Source organism: Rhinopithecus roxellana, chromosome 12, assembly GCF_007565055.1.
Source record: "Rhinopithecus roxellana isolate Shanxi Qingling chromosome 12, ASM756505v1, whole genome shotgun sequence".
Classification (NCBI taxonomy): Eukaryota; Metazoa; Chordata; class Mammalia; order Primates; family Cercopithecidae; genus Rhinopithecus; species Rhinopithecus roxellana.
In genome coordinates, this window is record NC_044560.1 from 232,071 (window position 1) to 257,873 (window position 25,803).

Consider the following 25,803-nt stretch of genomic DNA (forward strand, 5'->3'; position numbering starts at 1 on the left):
ACCAGCCTGGCCAACATGGTAAAACCCTGTCTCTACTAAAAATGCAAAAATCAGCTGGGTGTGGTGGCGGGCGCCTGTAATCCCAGCTACTCAGGAGGCTGAGGCAGGAGAATCGCTTGAACCCAGGAGGCAGAGGTTGCAGTGAGCCAAGATCATGTCACTGCACTCCAGCCTAGGTGACAGAGTGAGACTCTGTCCCCCCACGAAAAATAAAATAAAATAGAAAGTACTTGTGCATTAGGGCATGGATTTTTTTAAGGAATCCAGCTGCCCTCTGAAGCAGCCAGGGTTAGGGTGCTGAAAGCAAGTCCAGTGACAGCTATAACAGAACAACAGAGCCTGGGCACTTCTTCCAACTGATCATCAATTATTATCAACCGGATCAAAATGTGGAGTCTAAGTAGCCTTTAAGGGGGATCTCTTAACAATATTTAAAAGCAGCTGGTAGTATGTTAGGAAGACATTCTGTCTGTAGAGTTAAACTTTTTGGAAGCTTCCACTGAGTTCCGAGATTTACCAGTGAAGAGTCTTCTACGTCAGGGCTGTGGGACCGAGGGGCTGGCTCAGGGTGGGCCCCATGCAGCAGCCCCGAAAGCCACCAGAATAAAGGAACAGCAGTAGCTTCAAGCATATGAATCACTGAAGAGGAACATACACATTCAATGCCAGGTGATAAACTGCACAGAAAACGAACACGTCTTTGATGGAAGGAATGAGACTAAGAATGGAGTGCGGATGTGGGAAGGGACACAGGAAACATCAAGTAGCTTTTCAAACCCACACAGTGCTGTGGTGACAAGGATGTGTGTCTAAGAAAGCAAGTGGGCATGGCCGCCCCAGCACGGATGACACATCGTTCTATTCAACAGCCTCTCAGGCCACCTACTACCCCACCGTCTGCAGGCCTGGTGACATCTGCAAAGGCAGCCAGGGCATGGCTGCACCTGCTGGGAACTTTAGTCCCCCAGCCCCACCGACCCTGCTGGGCTTAAGACAGTCTTTGCAGCCTAGAACTCCTTGAAGCAGAAATGCCTATGGGATAGACTCTCATCTATGGGCCTGGTTGGCCACTTGGAAAAACAGGATTCAAGTAACATACACTGAGTGTGTCGTAGGTTTCAGGCGTATCTCTAGACTCTTGAGCAGGTCCTGGAATGCTCTGAACCACAGGCATTGGCACAGGCTCTGGTGTAGGGAAGTTTTCAGGGAACATTTGGTGAATGAGCAAATTAAATAATAAAGTTGTGTTTCTTCCAGGAGCTCAGTGTAAGGCAGGTGACTCACTCTGTGGCAGGGAAAAGGCTCCCACAGGCCTTAGTCCTTCCACTAAGGAGAGGAAACTCCGCATCCTTTCTTCTCCTCCACACTCAGTCAGTGTCAGCCAACTCCACCCACCCTGTGCTGGCTGCTGTGTGCCCTGCAGGGGTCTCTAAAGGAAACAGATGACCCTCACATGTCCTAAGCCCTGAGACAGGGCAGCGTTTAGGGCTGCCAAGTCTAGGGAAAGAGAGGGCCTGGTTCGTTTCCTATTCTTGTTGTAACAAAGTGACACAATGCAGTGGCTTCACACGGGGTCCCCAAGCCCCATGCCATGGACTGGTACTGGTCCCTGGCCTCTTAGGAAGCAGGCTGCACAGCAGGAGGTGAGGAGCGAGTGAGTGAAGGTTCATCTGTATTTACAGCTGCTCCCCATCGCTCACATTACTGCCTGAGCCTCACCTCCCGTCTGATCAGTAGCGATGGCATTAGATTCTCATAGGAGCGTGAACCCTCTTGTGAACTCTGCATGTGAGGGATCTAGGGTGTGAGCTCCTTATGAGAATCTAATGCCTGATGATCTGTCACTGTCTCCCATCACCCCTAGATGGGACCATCTAGTTGCAGGAAAACAAGTTCAGGGCTCCCACTGATTCTACATTAGGGTGAATTGTATAATTATTTCATTATATATTACAATGTAATAATAATAGAAATAAAGTGCACAAGAAATGTAACGCATGTAATGCACTGGAATCATCCCCAAACCATCCCCCAACTCCAGGAACCTGGTCTGTGGAAAAATTCTCTTCCATGAAACCGATCCCTGGTGCCCAAGAGGTTGGGGACTGCTAGCCTAACATAACACAAATTAATTAATACAAATGAATTTTCTTATAGTAGTTCTGGAGGTCACAGGTCTAAAATGGGTGTCACTGGGCTAAAACCCTGGTGTTGGCAGGGCTGCCTTTCTTCTGGAGGCTCTAGGGAAAGTCTGTTTCCTTGCCTTTCCCAGCTTCTAGAGGTCGCCTGCACTCCTTGGCTTGCAGCCCCTTCCTACCGCTTAAAAGCCAGCAACAATGTGTCAAGACCCCACATTGAATCCCTCTGGCCTCTGCTCCTCGGGTCACGTCTCCTCTGATTCTCTCTTCTGCCTCCCCGTCTACTTTCAAGGACCCTTGTGATCCACTGGGCCCACCAGAGACTCATCCCAGGGACATCTGATTGGCAACCTTCGTTCCCCTTTGCTGTGTGACCTAACTCATTCACAAGTCCCAGGAATTAGGCTGGGAACATCTTTGGGAGAGGGGGACATCATTATTCTGCCAACGACAGGCCCTGAGCCCATTGGGCAGGGAAGCTGGTCCAGAAAGCTGCCTAGAGGATGCAGAGCCTGAACCTAGACCAGGCGGAAGAGTGACCATCTGGAGGCTGGGGGAGAACAAAATACAAATGCAGAGACCTTGAGGGGACAGAAGGGAGGTGATACCATCGGCACATCCAGGAGCCACACAGATGTAACCACACCACCATGCGCCAGAAAGACAGTGACCAGGCTGCAAAGAGAGGGAGAGGGAGGGAAATGAAAATGGGGACATCCTAAAACACCACACTTCATATAGTGACTCCTGCTGAAAAGCTCCAAGGTCCCTGAGCTTCTGGTGTGACTGTCGAGTTCACCGTGACCATTGCCCACCATCTGCCTAAAGCAAAGCCTCAACATCAGGTGTCCCTTCCCACCTCCATGTACAAACTAGTCTTCCAGCCTTTGTTCAAGCCATTTTCCCCCAGTAATACATATGTGGGAGCCGGGTGCAGTGGCTCATGTCTGCAATCCCAGCACTTTGGGAGGCTGAGTCGGGCAATCATCTGAGGTTAGGGGTTCGAGACTACCCTGGCCAACATGGTGAAACCCAGTCTCTACTAAAAATGCAAAATTAGCTGGGTGTGGTGGCACACGCCTGTAGCCCCAGCTACTCGGGGGGTTGAGACAGGAGAATTGTTTGAACCCAGGAGATGGAGGTTGCAGTGAGCCGAGATGGCACCACTATTCTCCAGCCTGGGTGAGACAGAGCAAGACTCCGTCTCAAAAGAAAAAAAAAAAAAATGGGTAAAATACCCATTTCAAAGCGCAAATTAGACCAGAGGATTTTAACATAGCAGAGCACAAAGGATTAGGTTTCAGATACGCACTGCAATGAACCTTCAAGAAACTACCACTGATTTTAGCATGGTATCAGAGAACACTCACAATTATCTAACAAGGCAATTAATATGATCCTTTCTTTTCCAGCTATTAATACAAAACTGTGTACGCCAGATTTTCAACCAAAACAACAATCCTACTAGACAGACGGAGCAGAGATGAGAATTCAGCACTCTGCTATGAAGCCAGACACCAGTGAGTTTTACAAAAATGTTTAAAACACAGTGCTGCTCTTCTCATTCAAATCTGTTTGGGAAAGTACAGCTACTTCTCATGAAAAGATAACTGTATTGGTGGGGCAAGGTATCTCATGCCTGTGATCCCAGCACCTTGGGAGGCCAAGACGGACAGATTGCTTAAGGTCAAGAGTTTTTTTTTTTTTTTTTTTTTTTTTTTTTTTTTTTTTTTGAGGTGTTTTTGACCAACCTGGGCAACACGGTGAAATCCTGTCTCTGCTAAAAATACAAAAATTAGCCGGGCGTGGTGGCAGGTGCCTGTAGTCCCAGCTACTTGGGAGGCTGAGGCACAAGAATCACTTGAACCCAGAAGGCGGATGTTGCAGTGAGCCAAGATCATGCCCCTGCACTCCAGCCTCGGTGACAGAGTGAGACTATCTCAAAAAAAAAAAAAAAAAAAAAAAGAAAAGAAAAGAAAAGAAAAAGATACTGTACTTATATTAACATATAATGAATTTATTATGATGATTTTAAAATAAATTACTGAAGATTTACATCCTTTTTATAGTTTTAATTTTGAAAACATTAATACTGCTTGAAAACATCAATTTTGTTCATTAAAAATGAACAAAAGCTCTTTGGGGGTCTTCAATTCTGTAAAGGTGTAAAGTGGTCCTCAGACCAAAAAGCTTAAGAAATGCGTCTTACGAAAATAAACAGATTTACACACACAGATCTTTATGACAGTGTTCTGTAATGACAAAAACACAAACAAAAAGACAGAGAGAGAAAAAAAGTAGAAACCACTTAAATGTCTAATAATAGGGAAACGGCTAAATAAATTATGGTATCTCCATTTGGTAGAACATTATGTAGTCATTAAAAATTATGTTTTCAAAGAGTATTTATTGTTGTGGGAACACGCTCAAAACACTTGACATGCTGTTAAGAGATCTGAAAAGGAACGAAGCAAATTTTCACTATTATTGTTTCTGTGCTGCCTCGATTCGCGGGGAAATCACGAAATTGAGGAGGCCTGAGGAAATCAACAGACACCCCAAAGGGGTCCCCCAGGCTACACGCTTACCACATGTGCCAGGCAGGGCGCATGCAATATATACATAAGATGACATCATTGATGAGGTGGGCTTGGTGGCTCATGCCTGTAATCTCAGCACTTTGGAAAGCCAACCCAGGCAGATCGCTTGAGCCCAGGAGTTTGAGACCAAACTGAGCAACATGGCAAGACTCCGTCTCTACAAAAAAATACAAAAATTAGCCAGGCATGGTGGTATGTGCCTGTAGTTCCAGCTACTCTGGAGGCTCATTTGAGCCCGGGAGGCAGAGGCTGCAGTGAGCTGAGATTGCTCCAGTGCACTCCAAGCCTGGATGACAGAGTGAGACCCTGCCTCAAAAAAAAAAAAAAAATAATGATAATCTATATATATCTTAAACAATCATTCAGGTTTCTGCCTTTAAGCTCATGATGAGACCAAAATTCAAAACCAAACTTTCCCACACTCATTTCCAAAGAAACAAAGGAATCTTCTAAGCCCCCGTTCTTCCCAGACACGATTCTTTTCATTGCTTTTGTGTTGTAACCGCAGACTGATGTTTTGGGTGCCTGCTTGAGTTCCTATTCCTCTCACATGCTAGAAATTTCGGGTCTCATTCAAACACAAGACAGTGGGGGAGTTAGTTGGAGAGGGAATCTGCCAGGGGGTAAGTCTTTGGGGGCTTTGCTTTTTCCCACGTTAGGGACACTGGATGTTAACAAGTGTCGCCCAACATCTGCTGCTTGCTCGGCTTGCGCGTTTATTCCCCCTCTCCTCATTATAGGCATATAAATCCCTTTCCATGCCCTGAACTCCTTCTCCCACATCTGTCTGCAATTTACTCACCATGTGCTGTGGCTGGTGAAGCAGCTTATTTATGACTTTGTAGAATTCCAGGCAGGATGCTCGTGGCGGCTGAAGGTGCCCATCTCACTGCCTTTCAGGAATGCTGCTACCTTGAGCTTGGATGGGCTCGGGGGGTTCTCAGGTCTGGACCACCCCTCATGAGAATCAGACAAACAACATCTCCATGCAGATCTCAGTATTGGCACCAATGGTACTACACACCAGGCCATGCACTTTCTACCTCAATCTTCACAACAACCCTATGAAGTAGCTACTGTTTATCAGTCTCAATTATAAGAAACACAGGCATTGTTACTATTACTCTCGGCAAAGGAATAATGGGGCAGGGAGGTTAAAGAATGCATCCAAGCTCTAGAACCAGAAATACGACTTGACCCAGCCATCCCATTACTGGGTATATACCCAAAGGATTATAAATCATTCTACTATAAAGACACATGTACACGTATGTTTACTGCAGCACTATTTACAATAGCACAGACTTGGAACCAGCCCAAATGCCCATCAGTGACACACTGGATAAAGAAAATGTGGTACATAATACATCATGGAATACTATGCAACCATAAAAAAAGAATGAGTTCATGTCTTTTGCAGAGACATGGATGAAGCTGGAAACCACCATTCTCAGCAAACTATCACAGGAACAGAAAACCAAACACTGCATGTTCTCACTCGTAAGTGGGAGTTGAACAATGAGAACACATGGACACAGGGAGGGGAACATCACACACTGGGGCCTGTTGAGTGGTGGGTGCAAGGGGAGGGATTGCATTAGGACAAATACCTAATGCATGCAGGGCTTAAAACCTAGATGACGAGTTGATAGGTACAGCAAACCACCATGGTACATGTATACTTATGCAATAAACCTGCACGTTCTGCACATTTATCCCAGAACTTAAAGTAAAATAAACAAGTAAAAACAAAAGAATGCATTCAAGCTCACATAGCTAATAAGTGGTAGAGGTGGGATTCAAGCCCAGATCTGACTTGAGTCTGCTGTCACCACCACTGAAGTGAGAATGGCTTCTGTCCCTCGCATCCAGGCCAACTTCCTTCCCCGTAACCACACCCAGAGGGAAGATGAGGCGTGTCTGTGCAGTGGGAAGAAGTCTGCTTCTGCCGCTAATTGGCTCTGTCACCTTGGTCAAGTTATTTACTTTCCCTGAACCTCATTCAGGCGTCTCCACCTGAGAAACAGGGTTTCCAGCTCCTGGCAGGATTGAGGTGAATGGTAGATCACGTGCTTAGAACGGTGTTGGCACCCAGTAGGTGCTCAATAAAGCTTCCTTTTCATGAATACCGACAAGTCCTTGTTGCTTATATTAATATTCCTACAAAGGGGTAGGTCTCTGCATCCCTGGGCAAGGCCAAAGATCTTTGGTGGTGGATAAGAAATCTTACAGCACAGACTTAGGAAAGATTGTCTGTACAGCTCTGTGCCTTGTGGGCTAAAGAGAGAAGGATGTACATTATCATAACGGCGGGAACTATCTATCACCTTTCCAGGCATTATCTCCTTTCATTCTCACAACCTCCTGCAAAGCCACCGTTAATGTCCCATCACTCAGATCAGGAAACTGAGGTTTGGAAAGGCTAGGTTGTACATCCCAGTAGCTGGGGATGGTGGTGTAAGTGAGCCTTTGCTTAACCCCCAGCCCATCCTCTAGGCCCAGGAACCGCTAAGGGAGGTTTTTCTCTTCCTCACAGGTCCAGAAGAGCATATAGGGGTGAAAATCCTGTCGCTGGTCAAAGACGTGGAGGTCAGCGTCTCTGTCCCTGGGACACAGAGTGGGAAAGGTGACTGAGCAGCATCTGGCTGCTTCCTGAGCCACTCTGTACTCTCCACTACATGATAAAGCTTCACAAGACCAAACGACAACAGCTTGCACAGCCTGGGCCCAGCAGCACTTGCTTGTGGGAGATTCTCGAGACTTGGGTCTCCATCCTGATGAAGCAGAATGGATATTACAGGATCCTGGGAAACTGGGCATGGAGGATGGCTCACACAGATCTGCCTAGATTGCCGGGTGGCTGCATAGAGGCAAAGTGTGCCTGCTTGGCAAAATGACTTCCCAGGCATGCCATGTCAGCTGGGCCACAATGCTCCCCAAAGTCCACTGCAGCTTCAAAAGACCACCCAAAACGCTGCTGCCATGGCCCCACCAGAAACAAGACCCCAGAAGAAGAGGGTCATCTACCTGCCCTGGAGAGCAACATGTACTGCTGAAAAGAACATTTGTCAAAAGCGCTGTGACACTCTGGATACAAGCTCACCCTCAACTGAGGACTTCCCAGGCTTTCCCGGGGATGGTCAGCTTGGCACTGGACAGGCAGCCTTCTTGGCCTGCTGTCCACATCACACCTTTTGTCGGGGAACTGGCTCTGACTGAGCCAATTAACTGTCCAGCAAAATCCATTCTCCCTTTTACCCTGTTAGAGTCCTAGCTGGGACAAGGCCACGCAGCTAGAAACTACATTTCCCAGAACCCTCTGCATCTAGGAATGGTCATACGACCAAGCTCTTACAAAGGCAAATCTCTGGCCCTCGATTCTGGCTCTTTCCCTGGGGTCTCTCATGGACCGAGGGGAAAACATACACCCAACCAGACTCAAATGCTCACTGAGGGGTGGTTAAGGAAGAAACAGATTCTTTAAGCCTCTGTGTTTTGGGGTCTCTTTGTTATAGCAGCATGGTATTAACCTAATTAATAAACCTGCTTTAGCTTCAGAAACAACATTTTTAAAGAGGATTCATTGTTCTAGTGAATGATAAGTGGAAAGCAGGTTGCAAAGCTTTATTGTCTTTTCTAGAAGAAGCAAAGACAATGAGGGGGCTTAAGAGAATCAGTGCAGACCCCTAAGGCTATGTTTTCCCCAGATGTTTCATGCCTGAGTTCTCCAAGCACTGTGGAGTCCATTGACAGGTTACATGATGGCTTCCAACCTTTCTCAAATAACCAGCTGAGACCCTTCTTCCAGCCCCACAGAATGTGGGCAGGTGCCTCCCGGGAGAGAGGGATGTGGGTCCCTCCAGGGAAACCAGGCTGAGCATGTGGACATCAGTTTCCTCATCTCCTAAATTAATTTCTGGCTGAAGACACACCAGCCACATGGTAGTTACAGTCTGTGGTCCTTGTCTTCAAGAGACCCCCGGGGACACTACACCATGTCATCTTCCAACTCCTTCCTCTGGGGCCAGGAGAGCCCATCATGGTGAGCAAGAGGGACGCATGGGACACAGACATGTCCTCCAGCAGAGAAACCAGTGTAGCCGCACTGTGCTCTGAGTGGAGGCACCGAAGGACCCCAAGGGTGCTGGGTAAGTCAGACTCGGCTGCTGGGCCAGCGTCCTGGTCCAGCCAAGATGCCCACCCACTAATCACACCCCAGAGGGAGGCACCTCACATCCAGCCATATGGGCAACGTGTGATGGTCACACTGGAGGATGGAATGGCATCTGCACCCACCCCACAAGATGCAGAATTCCACTTGAAGAAGGGACAGGGCAGCCGTGGCTGGAGGTGGGTGCTGGGAGACCCCTGTGTCCATCTGCGTCACCTCCCCTGCATGGGGAGGACCCCAGATCCCTGGGGCCTGCGCCCCCAGCAAAGGAACCGCCGCTGACTCATCACTCACCCTGCAAGGCTTCTTTGGCTCTGGCTAGCTCCTGCTCCTTCTGGGCCAGCTGGACCCTGAGCTCGGTGGCCGAGAGGACCTCGGAGGACTTGCCGCCCTGCGACTCCTCCAGGTCCTTCGCCAACATCTCCTTCATCTGCCGGAGAAGGTGAACTTCCTCCTGGAGCCGCGACACTTCTTCCCGCAGGAGCACTAGGGGAGAAGGGCACAGGGTTAGAGGACAGGAACGTCGGCTGCCGCTCACTCGCGTTTTCTGGGGATGGTTTGAGGTTGCTTTGGCTTTTCTGTTTGCTCTGCATTCAGGGCCTTTCCTACATATGTGAAGGGAGGAGAAAACCTCGAAACAACTGCCTTATTCCAAAGAGCCCCAGCGCCAATTTTAGGCCCCACCCACAGTCTGCAGAGCACACCTAGTGAGACCCCCCACCCGCCACCACGACTCCCGAGGAATCCACTGCCGCTGTCCTGCACTCAGAATGTCCACTCCAGTCGCCGACGGTCTTAGGAGTGAGCATCATAACCATGAGCCAACAGTATGCTGAGTTGAGTTTCATATGCATTATCTCATTTAAGCCACCAAAACCTTCAGATGCAGGGACCATCATAATCCCATTTTACAAATTAGGACCTCGAGGCCCAGAGAGATTAAGTAACTCCAGGTGGTCATAAAGTTAGTGCGTAGCAGAGCTGGGATTTGAACCAAGGCCTGGCTGACTCCACAGCTCAGACTCCCAGTCTCATGCTTGGGAAACACCCATAGAAAGACATATTCAACACATTTTGCAAAACACATAACCTTGAGGAGCTCAGCACTGTGTACAAACAGAACTTACGCATTTGCAACTGACTGTCCTGCAGGAAAATAGGGTCTAATGAGCAGTGACAAGGTGACACCGTGGACAGAGTTTTCTGCAGCACTTAAATCCAACCCTATGTACAGTGAGGCCCCGGAAATGGGGCCAAGGAGAACACTCAGGCCCTGGGTGCTGGAAGGGACCCAGAAGGTATGTCATCCTCTCAGAGTGAGAGCCATGTCAACCCAGGTGTTGTCAGCTTCTCAGTCCTGTGGGCAGATAGACACACCCACACCCAGGTCAGCTCACCTGGGCAACAGTGAAAACAGAACTGCTAAGGGGTGCTAGAGGCAATCAGGCTGTGCACAGGTGCCAGGCTACGTATACTTCTGCATAACTCTTAGGAGAGCGCATTAAGAGAAGGAGCAAACCTCACTTAGGAGACGGTGGAAGGACACGCTGAAATATTCATTAAGCAGGTCCCCTTGAGAATGAACAGATGAAGGCGCCACACTCACCAGCCTCGTGCTGGCCACTGGGCCACCCCCACCCTCTGCACACTGCCTTCCCTTTCCTTCCCTCATTTTACATCACAGAGGGACCTGGGGAGGGGACAAGGGCAGCCCTGGCTGGGGCCAGGCCTCTGCCTACATCCTCTCTCTCTTCCCACCTACAGCCACACTCATCCCCCTCTCTACAATATGCCGCACTCTTTCCAGCATAGCGCTTTTGTCTCCGCAGTGCCCTCCACCTGAACACACTTTCCTGGTTCTTCCTGTGGCTGCCTCCTCATCGTGACACAAGCGTCCACTCCACATCACCTGCGTGGAAGGGCCTTCTCTCACCACCCTGTGTGATGCTCTATTTATCTGTCTTCTTCCCAAACTCAATGTGGGCTCCAGGGGCGGGTGGGGGTGCAGGGCTGTCTGTGTCCATCACCGCTATGGTGGAAGCTCAGCACACTCTGCCCCGCCGCTCTGCGCCCTGCCACCCCGCGCCCCGGCCTCCTTCCTCCTCGCTCTTTCTCCGCAGTACCCGTCAGTGCCTGTCATGCCCTGTGGATCTGTTTATCTACAGGCTGGCTGTAAGACCCAGGAAGGCAGGAACTTGACTCTGTGTTGTCCATGGCCGCATCCTCGTGCCTAGAACAGCACCTGGCACCTGGTCACCCTTGAGAATGAACAGACGAAGGCGCCACACTCACCAGCCTTGCGCTGGCCACCAGGCCATCCCACCTTCTGCACGGACTCCTCCCCTCCCCACACTGCCTTCCCCTTCCCTCCATTTCACATCACAGAGGGACCAGGGGAGGGGCCAAGGGCAGCCCTGGCTGGAACGGACATGTGCAGGTAGAGCCAGGAGCGTCCCTGCTGCTAAAAGGGGATGTGTACTCCCTGGAGGTCCGGTGCACAGTCCTCTCCCATGAGGGTCATGGAAAGGGCATGGCTGGGGGCACAGCTTTGGAGTCACCAGGTCTCCAGCCAGGCATGTGGTGGCTGATGAGCAACTCCCTCCCTGCTGAGCCTCGGACACTGCACCTGTTAAACAGGTCTAACCCTCATTGGCTGTGAGGCTCCTCGGAGGCATTGGAAGTGCCCCTCCTCATAAAGGAAATGCTCCATGTACACAGCAAGTGCCCTAGGTACACAGGAAGTGCTCCATGTACACAGGAAGTGCTCTGGGTACACAGGAAGTGCTCCATGTACACAGGAAGTACCCCATGTACATATAATAGAAGTGCTCCGTGAATGCCATGTACAGAGAAGGTGCAATAATGGTCATGCACTGCCCCTTCCTAGCTGCCCTACCCTTGCCATCAGTGCCTGCTGGCAATCTCTAAGGCATTACAACCCTCTGGACTCCCTAGGGATCCACTGGCCTCGAGGCTGAGTGGGCAGAGCCAGGTCCAGGAGAGGGGGCAGGCAGAGGGGGAGCAGGGCTGAGCCCTGAGGATGGAGCACCTCTCTCTCACCAGCCGCCTTGGGAAAAGGTGGTGGCAACTCCAGCCCCTATTCCCTCGTTCATCTCACATCACTTCCTGAGGCCACGATGGGCCGCGCCACCCCTCTAAGGAGAGGAGGCCTCCCAGGGTACCTCCTTGCCCTCCCAGCTCCTCCTAACCTGAGTCCTTCCTCCCCACAGAAGCCCAAGGGCGCCTCTGAGGTGCAAGGCACATCTCACTTGGCCCCGACAGCCTCCCGCCCCGCTTGGAATATTAGCTGCCTCTTCGGCCCTGTCTGAGGCCTCCTTCAGGCTGCCGGCTTCTCTCAGTTCTGGAAGGCGCTAGACTCGCTGCACTTCAGGGCCTCCGCAGAGCTGTGACCTGCCTGGGAGCTCCTGTCCCCTCTTCACAGTTTCCTTCCCATCAGTCTGTCTCAGCCTCACTGTCACAGCCTCAAGAGACCTAAAACGGCTCCGATCCTGTCCAGTGTCAACAGCACAGCAGGCAACCCGGACAAAACCCCGTAGCGACATGGAGGCTCACTCACTCCCCAGCTATGTGCTCAGTGGACACAGGATCCAAGAGCAGGGCCCGATCGCATATCCTGCTCTGTCTCCTTCACCATCAGGTCTCGAGTGCTGGAAACAGTGTCTGTGCGACACATCAGGGGCACTCGGTGACGTCTGTCGAACGCCTCCATCCACCTAACATGGAGAGGTCCCTGCCCATACCACGCGTGGCTCTGGGCACGGGGGCACTGGGGTGAAAGCCCCAGACAGGCCCCACTCTCAGGTTAGTGCTCCTGGATCCCACCATCAAAGGACCCCCAAACCTCATGTGCCACGGAGGCAGCCCAGGAACTGTCCAAGTCTCTTAGCAAAACTCCTAAGTAGGAGGTTTGCTTTTGGGACCACACCCCTGCCCTCTTTCTGGGTAAACATTTGGGGCCCACCTACACTCCAGGCCAGGAAAGAGAAGGGAAGACTCCCGGTCTCAAGAAACCTCCAGCAAATAGACGCACATACAAAGAGAAGACGGAAGGGGCCACAGGTACTCGGAGCGCTCAGACACCCTTGAGAAGTTGGTGGCATTCCAGATGGACCCTAGAGGATGCGACTGGGGAAGGAGGAAGTGGTGTGAGCAAAGGCAGCTGCAAAGCTGGAGGGTCCTGAGTGACCAGGAAATGGGTGCCAGGTGAGGAAGAACGGGAGGAAGGCTGGAGAGGTCAGATTACAAAAGGCTCAGCCCCAACCACCCCTCGGCGCTCCTGCCTCAACTCACTAACTCTAGCAGTCGCCAAGGCTGGAATTTTCTCCTCTTGATCAATACTCTACAATCTTCCATCCTGCCAGGGCCCCTGTTCCCTACTCGACTGTCACTAAGAGTCTATTTCACAATAAGGTGTGAGTGACTGCTAACAGTATGTCCGTTGTCACACAGGTAGAAGAGGCAGGTTTGTTTTTGCTTAATTTTTTTGTTTTTTTGAGATGGAGTTTCACTCCTGTTGCCCAGGCTGGAGTGCGGCAGTACAATCTCGGCTCACTACAACCTCTGCCTCCCAGGTTCAAGCAATTCTCCTGCCTCAGCCTCCCAAGTAGCTGGGATTACAGGCTACAGGCCCACCACTATGCCCGGGTAATTGTTTGTATTTTTAGTAGAGACGGGGTTTGACCATGTTGGCCAGGCTGGTCTCGAACTCCTGACCTCAGGTGATCCACCTGCTTCGGCCTCCCAAAGTGCTGGGATTACAGGTGTGAGCCACCATGCTGGGTCTTTTTTTCTTTCTTTCTTTTTTTTTCAGTGACTTCTGGGTCTCCTCCAAGCACCCAAGGAAGCCACCAAGATTGTTTACTGTTGTCCAGGAAGAAGGCAAAGGATTCCAAGACATTTGGCTTCAAACCTAGGCCTGGCCAGGGCCTCGTCTTGACTTTGCACAAGCCTCATGTCACTTCTCTGGGTCTCTGTTGTCGTGTATGCTGCACAGATGCCACCCACTTAGGGTTGCCAGAGTAAGCAAAACAAAACAAAGTAATGCCAAACAAACACCCCTAGACGCACAGTTAGATTTGAATTTCAGATAAACAACAAATCATTTTCAGTGTATGTCCCAACTACTGCATGGAATATACCTATATTAAAAATTGATTCATCACGTATCTGAAATTTAAATTTAACTGGGCGTCTTGTGTTTTATTGCAGCAGTGCTACTCCCATCTCACGGGGATTTTGACACCATGAAATGGGACAACCAGGGGAGCGGGCTTTGCCTGAGCACTGCACAGGCGGGAGGCGGGGCAGACACAGGAAGGGGCAGACACTGCACAGGCGGGAGGTGGGGCAGACACAGGAAGGGCATCTGCCAGGGTCTTCTCTGCACCCTGCACTCAGATGAGAGCAGAGAGTGAGATGGAGCTGGGTGCCATGTGCCTTTCTCTTTGGCTAACAGTGGCAAAGGCAGTTTTTTTTCCCTGCGCGCTTCTTAACAGGTGTATCTGATGCCTAAGCCCCACCCCTCCAGTCAGGCTGTGAATAAGCTGATGGGAGCCTCGAGGGCGGGTCACCAGGTGCGGCACCTGCAGGAGCCAAGTCTTAGGAGACCAGGCTGGAAAAACAACTCCATGGAAAGAGAGAGGCTTATCGGAGCTTGCTAACTGCACCTGCCCCAGCTGGGTGTGGAGGCCCAGGTCTCGCATCCCCCAGACTCTTCCAGGAGTGGAGACAACCCTGGGACTGCAATCTCAGCCTAAGCGCCAAGAGCACAGCCTCTCAATTGACCAGTTCTGGAGCCACCAGGAGGCACTTCTCCTCCCTGGGCCTCGGTGACCTCACCTGTAAAACAGGGGAAATGGGAATAAATAAGACACGTGTAAAGTGCTTACATGTGCCTGGCACACTGAGCACTGTGTCCACAACTCATCTTCCCCTCTGCAGACGGGACCAGCCACATTTCTGAAGAAACAATGAAGAAGCTGCCGCTGGAAGACTTGGCGTTTCTTCCTCAGAGGAACTATTCCGTTGCTGTGTGACCTTGGGCCAGTCACTGTCTCTCACAGGCTGGAGTGCAGTGGTGCGATCTCAGCTCACTGCAAGCTCCGCCTCCCGGGTTCACGCCATTCTCCTGCCTCAGCCTCCCGAGTAGCTGGGACTACAGGCGCCCGCCACCTCGCCCGGCTAATTTTTTGTATTTTTAATAGAGACGGGGTTTCACCGTGTTAGCCAGGATGGTCTCGAGCTCCTGACCTCGTGATCCGCCCGCCCGGCCTCCCAAAGTGCTGGGATGACAGGCGTGAGCCACCGTGCCTGGCCACAGGTGACTATCTTACGGACAAATTAATTAAAATGAAAACCTCAGTTTCTCTAGCCACATTTCGAGTGCACCCACGTGGCTAGGAGCTAAGGTCAGGGACAGTGCAGATCCAGACTGCTGCCATGACTGCACGGAGCTCTCCTGTTGGCGCTGGGCTAGAGGGTGTGAGATGAAGATGGTATTTGTTAAGCATCTGGAACAGCTCAGGCTGGTGACCCAATGACAGGAGAAAGCCATTTGCCAAAGGCAAGACAGCTACTGAGGAAGGAGTCATCCTTTCTGGAGAAAACTTTCCTGGCCTTTGCCCAAGGACAAAAACCCCCAAAGACTGATTGGGTACCTTTCTGCTGATGCTGGGGAACCGCAGTGCCCTCAGGCCTCTGAGTAGAGGGACCCGAAATCCATGGACTTAGCAGAGTTCTCTTGGCCATAGTAGCAGGAAGTAAACATTGTCTGGGAAACAGTGGCCCTCCTGCTGCAGGGAGCCAACTGTTACCAATGGTGCTACTCTCGGGGGGACAAGGATACTAGCAGGCAGGCCATGCCGCAGGTCCCCGGGGCCTCCTCCCCAAGGGAAAGGGGGTGTGGGGTACCCACTCAGAGGAAAAGTCCATACCAGCTGGCAGAGGGAGCTGGGGCAGACCCTTGCCCTTCTGTAGCCCATCTCCTTTAGTTTGCAAAAGCAACGAGTCCCACTTTTAAAAAATGCTGTTTTCCAGCTTCCCTTTCAGCTAGGGTTGTCCATGTGACACACTTTTGGCCAGTGAGGTACAGAAAAAAGTCCCTTAAGAGAACCGACCCTTACAAAAATAGGGCTTTACCTCTTTCTCCACCTTTCTCCACCTTCTCCACTTCTGGAAAGTGGACTTAATGGCCAGAGCTACAGCAGCCACCTAAAACAGAAGGCAACCTCTAGGACTGCTAAGACTCTGGGTGAATTGTAGGTGTGTAAAATCAGCCTCCCCAAACCAAAGGTCTAAGTAACAATAATATTATGAGTATTATTTATTATAATAACAATTACATCTTTCTTAACACTTCTTGAGCACACACTATATGCCCTAAGCTTTGCTGTATTTTACCTGCTTAACTAGTTTAATTCTCACAGTAACTCCATGAAGCAGATCCTATTATCATCATCCACAGTTCATAGATGGGGAAGTTGAGGCACAGAGGAGTTAAATGGCTTGGCCAAGGTCACACAGGGTGAAGAGCAGAGCCAGGGTTTGGACACAGATGGTCTGGTTCCAGCACTTCCAGACTCAACTGCCACACTATCACCTTCCAAAAGGAGAGGAGCAAGGTCTGTGGGTGACACAAGGGCTTCCTGAGCCAGCAGGGCCCAGGTGGCAACCAGGCTTGGCTTGGTGGATGCCAGTGAAGGCAGGCATGCCCCTCAGCAGGGTATGAGTGAGTCAGCCACTCAGTGCATGGCGGTCCTGGCCCTCCACTAGGGACACTCCCCGCACAGCCCCTGGAGAAGGGTATGGCCATGGAGCCAGCCTGTCCATTCCACGAGGGCAGGGACTGTTCTGCCCACACCTGACACCCAACACCGTGCTCCATGCTGTGTTCTTGGGAGGCATGCAGTGCAGTGCTGAGGCGGGCACAGAGGTTTGGGGTCAGCCAGCTGGGGCTCAGCCTTGGCTCCCCCACTTCCCAGCTATTTGACCTGTGGACAAGCAACCTCTGATCTCTTATCTGAAAATGGAGCCAAGGCCAGTCTCTCAGGCCTATGGTAAACATTAAACAAAGCAATCATCTCAGTGGAAACTTTCCGGAAGGTTCTACATGAGGGTCAAATGTAGCTCATCATGATCGTTTCGGAAAAGGGCAAACCTCCTTGATCTTCCGGAAGAAAACCTTGGCCTCACTAACTGCAGAACCCTGACCTTCAGGTTCCCCCAGCCCAGGAAGGGTGGATGAAACAGCAGAGATGAACGTGCTGAAGGCTGAGTCATCAAGTCTAGAGAACGAGGGAAGCAGAGAGCTTGGGGGGCTCTGAGTGGAGTCCAGGCTTGGAGGGACCGTCCCCAGCTGACCATCAGGGGTGGACGCTCTGATCAACAGCCATGCAAACTCACTGAACACAAACTGTACACTTAAGAGCCGAGCATTTTACTGTATGTGAATTATACCCCAATAAAAAAAAATCTAAATATAGCAGTAGCATATTTCAGATTTTCCATTAAAAACTCATTTTTGTAGCCCTCCCCACAAAATAAATCCAGATACACAACCAGCCAACTCCCTATTCTCCAGCAGGCCCCTGTGAAAGGGGTATCCTGGTCTAAACCCCATCCATCTTGGTGGCTTTGTGAACAGCGAGGGGTCTGTGTGTCCAGGAAACACCAGGGTGTTTGCTTGAGCCACACACACACACACACACACACACACACACACATACACACACAAACACACACACAGTGGGAAAGAAATCGGATGCCTAGAGAATGGTCCCACACCCACCACAGCCAAATGGAGGTCACTTCCAAGTGACACGCGCTCTGTATTGACCTGCCACTGTCTCCATGAAGTCTTGCAGAGACCATGGCTGCTGCCACCCCTGAGCAGGTGGATGCCATGTGCTGGATGAGAGCCCTCATCTCATGACCCCATGCAGGGCTGCGGTGGTCCCCGCCTGAGACTCACAGACATTGGCAGGCCACGGGATCAAGCCCAGGTCTGCTGGGCTCTGCGGCCGCCCTGCCGTGCACTGGTCCAGCAGCACCTAGTAGGTTGCGAGTGGCCCCTTGGCCACCACTCTTGCTATTATTGAGTTGGGGCCAAATCAGGTCCAAATGTGATTTTAGTACACTGGGATGATGCCTGTCCTAAAAATAAGGAATCATATTGTCCTTAGAGGGTTAAAGTTTTAAGACAGAGACACGGAGGGGCATGGTGGCTCATGCCTTAATCCCAGCACTTTGGGAAGCCGAGGCGGGTGGATCACCTGAGGTCATGAGTTCGAGGCCAGCCTGGTCAACATGGCCAAACCCCGTTTCTACCAAAAATACAAAAAATTAGCCAGGCGTGGTGGCGGCCACCTGTAATCCCAGCTAGTTGGAAGGCTGAGGCAGGAAAATTGCTTGAACCTGGGAGGTGGAGGTTGTAGTGAGCCGAGATCATGCCATTGTGCTCCAGCCTGGGTGACAGAGACTCTGTCTAAAATAAATAAATAAATGAATGGCTGAATGAATGAATAAATAAATAAACAAAAATTAAAAAAAAAAAGAGACACAATGACTCTCATGGGCAAAGTCATCTTAAGAGACAGGGACTCCCAGGCCCCCAAGGCTAAGCAGTGACGGGATGAATGTATTAATGCATCCAACAAAGCAGGTACCCAGCAGAGGAGGGGAGTCCTGAAAGGAAGAATCAGAGATGAGGAGGCCGGCAGTGCTCACCGCCCAGGGCAGAGCGGGTGGGGGTCTTTGCCAGTGGACCAGGGACCTCCTCTGTTCTGCATTTCTGCGGGCGTAGCACGCGGCAGGAAAGAAATGCATCTTTGCTCTGATCTTGAATGGGCTTGTCGCCTTTGCCCAGGTGATCATAGTCACGCTTTCTGAGCCCTTCAATGTGTTGAGATTGATGGAAATCTTCATGTGCATGAATTCCCAGTCCCCTTAAGGACCCTAGGGGACGTCCCCATTTTACAAAAGAAACTGAGTTCAGAGAGACTATGCAGTTAAACATAGAAAGTTTGCTGTTGCTTGTAACCACTGATTTATTCCCCTTCTCCTGTGGGTACAGCTGCCAGACTCAAGACACGCTGCAGGTAGACAAAAGCCCTGTGCACCTTTCCTTTCTGGGCCTGCAGCTGGGCAGATAGCCCTGAAACCTTCCCTGGAGAGTTACCCCCATTTTCATCCTTTCCCTGGAAGGGGAGGCCTGAGGTCACAGAACCTCAGCCTCTTTGCTCAGCTGACCCAGCGTGTGAGTGGGGTTGGGAGTCCTGGAATAGCCCAGCCCAGGGCCGCTGCAGCAGCCACGCCATCCCAAAGCCTCCTCAAAGCTCTGTATATGACCAGAGCTGCCATAAGGAAACTCAGCTCGCAGCGTCCTAAGCTTAATGGTTTGCCTGTGGAGTGAGAAGTCTGGCGGCTGTAGGCTGGAAAATGCCAGCCTCAGGAACATGCTTCTGTTGGTCACCCTGAGCCTTCCAGGGCGAAGTGAGCCTAGCCTTGGCATCATTCTTTCTATGGGGCTGACCCTCTCAGGCCCACCCTGGCCTCCCCTCTCCTGCCTGGTCCCTGCATGGGGAGCTGGAAGCAGCGCCATCTTCTTGAACCACCTCTGTCCCCATTTGCCAGACGGACCCTCCCATCCGTCCCTCAGTCCCCAGTCCCTGGTGGCAGGCAGGTAAGTGTAGGAGCCATGCAGGGCTGCGGTGGTCCCCGCCTGAGGCTTACAGACATTGGCAGGCCACAGGATCAAGCCCAGGTCTGCTGGGCTCTGTGGCAGCCCTGCCACAGCTTGGTGGAGATTTCCATGTCCTCTGGGCCTGTGTCATATGATCCTGACACTCAGCAGGGGGTGATGGGAAGCAGTACAGCCATCCCCAAATAGGAGAAGACTCTCAAATAACACCCACCTACTCCTCCACAGGGTTTCTTCCAAGGCGCTCCCCCGCCCAGAGAGCCGCTTGGTAAGTCTTACTACAGGTGGGTGTGGAGGGTGCAGGGACTCAGGTAAAACAGCCTTTGTCCTTTTCTCATATTGCACAGAAATTGTTTTTCCCGTTAGGTGGTGTTGAAACCGTCTTCCCTGCAGAGGCTCTTCCGGTGAAGCTGCTGGCCTGTAAACACACCTTTAGCCAGACCCTCCTCGGGGCCCCGAGTGCCAAGCGAATCCTCTTCTACCACTTTGCTGCTCAGAGTTCCCATTGGGGGGCTGGGCCCACTCAGCTCCATACCCCAGAAAACCGGTCCTCTCCTGCATGCCTTCACCCACCCCTCACCAAACAGCCTGGGCAGCAACCATGTCGCTGCCCTGGAAGGGTGATAGTCACAGGCTCCGAAGCAGAGATGTCCTGAGGAAGTCAAGGAATCACAGACCTCCAGCCCCACTTAACCTGAGGATTGGCACTGCAGGATGCAGCCCCCCAGGGTCTGCCGGAAGTCTGGGTTAACACCTTCATGGCAGAGCCTGCAAAAATCACTTGGCAGGTGCTTCTGGCACCAGGAGGAATGTGAATCTCCAAAAACACCATCTGGGTTAGGGTGGGAGAGGCAGGCACCTGCCTGCCACCAGGGTGGCTGGGTCCCTGCCTGGTGGTGGCAGCAAGGACTACTCAATCCCAAAGCCCATGGCCAGGCCTCCTTGATGACTGTGAAGAGTCTGCTCCTACCTGCTTGAGAATTTGCTTGGGCAGAAGGGATGGGGAAGTGCTGGCCTCTGCTCACAGCCTGGTCGGTTGCCTCCCCCAGCCCTCAATAAGTACATTTTCTTTGTTTGTTTTTTAAGTTAGTATTTATTAACTGTTGCTTTAATAAAGGAAATTTTTTCCCTTTAATCCCAATTCAGTCACTTAATGTAAAACTACAGACAAGTTACTTATTATTTTTTTTTTGAGTCAGACTCTCACTCTGTTACCCAGGCTGGAGTGCAGTGGCATGATCTTGGCTCACTGCAACCTCCACCTCCTGGGTTCAAGCAATATCTCCTGACTCAGCCTCCCGAGTAGCTGGGATTACAGGCATGCGCTACAACGCCCTGCTAATGTTTGTATTTTTTGTAGAGACGGCATTTCGCTGTGTTGGCCAGGCTGGTCTCAAACTCATGGCCTCAAGTGATCTGCTCGCCTCAGCCTCCCAAATTGCTAGGATTACAGGCATGAGCCACCGTGCCCGGCCTAATGAGCACATTTTCCACTGAGGATTAGAAGCTGCAAGTTGTAGCCAGTTCATCACAAGTCAGGTGGGCCAACTGGGGATGGGGCTTCCTGGGCCATCCTGTGGGTACAAGGAAGACTCCTTGCACAGCCATCAAGCTGAGCCTCCATGCTACCACTTCCTCTGAGAGGCCACCTCATCCAGCCTCTTCTTTCCAAATTTCTCTATTATCCCCTCCTGGACTAGGCAGCAGACGTTTCTGTCTGGCTGACATTTTATGACTCTTCTTTTCAACATGGCACCTCCATTTCCCTTTGGGGAGCCCCCACTGTCAACCCCTGTGGTTCAGGGATGAAAATGCAACCCAGTCTGGCTAATGAGATCACTGAATCAGCCTGACCACTGTGACTGGCTCAGGAGAAGGCACATGACCTAAGTCAGTCCAATCAGTGGTAAATCTCTGGACCAGGATCCAGATGCTCTCTTTACCAATGGGCTCAGGCTGTGAGGATGGAGCCTGGAGTTACTGGCAGCTGTCTTGACACTGGGAGGGGAGAAGTCAATGAGACTAGGACAGGATTCAGATAATACCCGAATACCTGAGTCCTGGATCACACCACACCTGCAGCCAGAACCTATCCCTGAACTTTTCAGTTACATAAGCCAATTATTCCCTTTTTCATTGAAGCCAGTTTGAGTTGTACTTTTTAATCCCTTGTACTTGAAAAAGAATCCTGATACACTGTTTTTGTCAGAGAGTTTTCTGGGCACCAAGTGTCCCTACAAACTTGAAGGCTACCTTATTCTTTCTTCAGAAACTAGATGAGCAAAAATGGACAAGGGAACTTAGTTCTTCCAAGCAGCGAGCACTTATCACTGTTTAGACTTCAATTCTAGCTTCTCTTTGATCCCAGTGACCAGTCCTTCTGGATTGAAACACTGCATGGCACAAACCTTCCAAGTTCTGCCTCAAAGCCATTTCTAGGCTTTTCCTGCCCATATCAGTCTTTCTCCTTTTCCCCCATCTGGAGGGGTCTTTGCACCAACCCACAGCCACTGGGGTTCACCTGAGGGTGCCAGCTCCCATTTGGGTGTTCACTATGTGCCTGGCACCGAGCCTCAGCTCATCAGAGTCTCTCACCAACCCCATGGGAGAAGTGCTAGCATTCTCTCCGTTTCGCAGAGGCAGTAATGGAGGCTTGAACAGGGGGGCTGGTTTGTTCAAGGTCACGGAGCTGGTCCAGGTGGCACAGCTGGATCCCAACCCCAGCTGGTCTAATTCCAAAGCTCATGTTCCTAACCACTGGATAGGCTCCCAGCCCTAAGCCCCATGCTGTGCCTGCTTCGCAAACTAAATGCCAGGACAAATAGTCTCACAGGTGGGCACACAGTTGAAACTGGGCCTTTCTTGGAACCCTGGGTCTTTGAGCTTCAGAAGAAAAAAAATGGCTAGGTCCCCCAGTCTTGGCTCTTGCAACAATCTCCTCCCCTCCCCAAGGCCAGGCTCCTGAAGGGAGGTACCCAGGGGAGGGACAGCAAGCCCCGGGTAGCACTGTCTGCTTCCCTCCACATCCTCACTGTGCAGGGCTTTTTTCCATCCATCCTCATCCATCCTCCCTCTTCCCCACCCTCGAGGGAAAAAAAATTACCAACACCCCAAGAGGAAAAATAAGGAAGGCCACGCATTAGTTACACCCACCACCTCAGGACACCATCCACACAGGGTGCCCAAATCTCACACAGATTGGGAGAAAGCAACCTGAGCACGGCCTTACAACGGCAGGCAGAGCCCAGCCCGGCTTTCTTTCCCACCCTGAGTGTGACTCAGCAGCACAAAACCCTGCATCTCAGTTTCCTTCTCCACCCATTCCCAGAACCCACAGAAAGATGGAAGCTGCCCGCCCCACACGTCACAGAGCAGGTTCTCCCGTGTCTAGCTCCGGGTAGGAGAGCTAACTTTCTGAGAAGACTAGGGGAAAGAATAGACATTTCTATTCCCATGTTATAGATAACCAAACCAAAGCCTAGAGGAAACTGTCTGGAATCCACAACCTCAATCGCGCGGCCATCGGCTATACCATGAGCTGGAGACCAAACTGGAAACACGCTTGGGCATGAACATGCTAAGCCAGTGTCAGATTTCAACTCAGGGGTTAAATGCAGCAAAATGAGTCAAGCATGCCGGCGGCCCCTGCAGATGTAAAGAATCATACTGAGAGGAGACGTAGGGGAACGGGGGCTCCGCTGAAGGCTCTCCTAGACGTCGCCATCACACAAGGGTGGTGAGCCTTCAGTTCCCACATCTTCAGATCTCCATAGTGAACAGACGCATGCTTTCTAAAAAATTTACACCAGATCGAGACCATCCTGGCTAACACGGTGAAACCCATCACTACTAAAAATACAAAATACTAGCCGGGCGTGATGACGGGCACCCATAGTCCCAGCGACTTGGGAGGCGGAGGCAGGAGAATGGCATGAACCCAGCAGGCGGAGGTTGCAGTGAGCTGAGATTGGGCCACTGCACTCCAGCCTGGGCGACAGAGTGGGACTCTGCCTCAAAAAAAAAAAAAAAGGGGGAGTATTTAAACCAGGTCCAGAGTGGGGTCTGAGGTCTGAGCAAATGGCAAACCTGGGTGACTCGCTGTCTCCTGTGCAGCTTCTGAAGGGACATACCTAGTGGGCGTTTCCGGCAATCGCATCACCTCTACGTCCCTCCACTTCCTCACCTGTCAAATAGCCACAGTGACAGTGAAGAGCAGTGGTTCTGGAACTGGATGGCCTGGTTCAAATTCTGGCAATGTCCTTGGGTAGTTGTTTGACCGTGCAGGTCACTTCTCTTTCCTTGTGTGAATGAAGATGACAATAGTATCCACCTCCCAGGGCTGCTGTGCCAATGCCTGAGGACAGATAAAAAGCCCCAGGAAGGGGCCTGGCACCCATGGGCCCTCCGTCAACACTGGCAGACAGCTGCTGATGCCATCGCAGAGCATGCCTGACTCCATGCAGGCGATAGGAAAGGAGAGCATGTCTTGGGCTCAGGCTGCCCAAGTCTTCCGGGCCAGAGTGGACACGTGCCCCTTGGTGGGAGGCTCTCGAGGCTGCGGGGCTTGAAAGTACTGCAGGGCAGCTCACAAATCCATATAACTCACTCCCGATTACTCGCCAGCCTGACTGAGCAGCTGCTCCAGGAAGAAATAAAATATGCTTTGCATACTTTCAATGTTTCACTTATGAAAACTGGCAGGGCTGCCTTTCTAAATTGTTTAGCAATAAAGTCACTAACGAGCAGCGTTTGAGGCTCTCCCTACCGGTGGGGGGAGCCAGCCGGGGTGGGGGAGGGGTGGGGAGGGAGGACAGACTAGCTGCCAGTGCAGAGGCCGCTAGGGCTTCCAGAAGGCGCCATCTGGGATTTTTCAGAGGGGCACGGGGATCACATCCTGGTGTCCTGATGTGAAATTGGATCCTCCCTCTGGAAGCCAAGCCCCAAATGAGTGGGGGCAGAGGGGAGGGCCCTTCCGGCCCGGGACGTTTTCCCACACTCCAGGGCGCCCCGGTTTCCAGCCAATTGAGTTAATTGAAAAATTACCTTGGGCTGAGAAAGACCAGGACCCAGCCATGGGGGACTGGCTCACAGGAGACCCAACTCAGCCTCCAGCACTGGACTTCTACCACCTGCAGCTGCGAGGCCTGCAGGGGCGCTCCTGGTGCTGGGCACACATCCCCTACAACGTCCCAGAGACCTCAGGGGTAGTTTCAGCCTACTTGACAGATGGGGAAACTAAGGCAAAAAGGATAAGGAGCCTGACCAAGAGCAAAAAGCTAGGGAGCCCCCGTGCAGCCTGGTGCTGTCCCCTGCGGTACTTCGTCTCAGGATGCTGTTCTGAATGCGTGGCAGGGCCACTGCAACCCCAAAACCCAATGACTGTAACTTGGAAGGAAGCCCAGGATGCAGATCAGCTGGCAGGCGGGCAAGAGACCTCCTGCCCTGCCCGGAACAGGATGATGCCTCCATCCACAGAAGGCCTTGCTGCGGGCTGATATTGCTGATATTGAAAAAGTGCTGAATAAAGCGCTTTTCCCTCCTTCCAAGTGCTCACTTCTCTGTTATCAGCCCAACTGCCTGGGAAGATTACAATGGTGGATTTTATTGTCCTAAATAAAGGCCAGCCAACCCCAAGGCCCCAGGAACAGCACCATGACTCAGCCAGGTCACACTGGGGTATGGGGGGCCCAAGCCCAGTTCCCCACTTAACTCCTGCCCCTGGCCCATCTGCCATTCACAGACACCAGGCAGTCCACACTGGAGACTGCCTCTCTGGGACAGTTCATTCCTGTCCCCCTCGGGTCCCTGCCTACTTGAAGGCGAGAGAGACCTGCAATTCCAGAATGGTCCATCCCATCTCCAGGGGCCTCGGCAGGCATGGCTTCTGAAACCAAGCAGAAGACCAAGCGGGGCCCCCACAACTGTCTCCCCGGCATCAGGCCACAACCTTCAGGACTAGAAACGAACGCAGCTGATTGGAAAAACACCCTTACTTCACTTAGAGAGTTTCAGCAGTTTAGTCTGTGAACCAAATGTATAATTAAGGCACAGAAAAATGTGAGGTTTTTTTTTAGGAGGGGAGCTGGGAGCGGGAAGAGGCAGACACACTCGAGTCCCTGAGTCATCTTTATGTCTGAAGACAGAACTTCTTCCTCCACAGGAAAGCTTGACCCTGAC

General features: G+C 51.5%; 1 protein-coding gene across 3 annotated transcripts in view; it reads right to left on the reverse strand.

Moving 5' to 3' along the window:
• KAZN (kazrin, periplakin interacting protein) overlaps positions 1–25,803 on the reverse strand; it is a 518,556-nt gene that overhangs the window by 143,480 nt on the left and 349,273 nt on the right. For all 3 annotated transcript variants that reach the window (XM_010378254.1, XM_010378255.2, XM_030913276.1), the window contains one exon: positions 9,204–9,395. In XM_010378254.1, the coding sequence (XP_010376556.1) occupies positions 9,204–9,395 (192 nt within the window). The remainder of the gene's footprint in view (positions 1–9,203; positions 9,396–25,803) is intronic.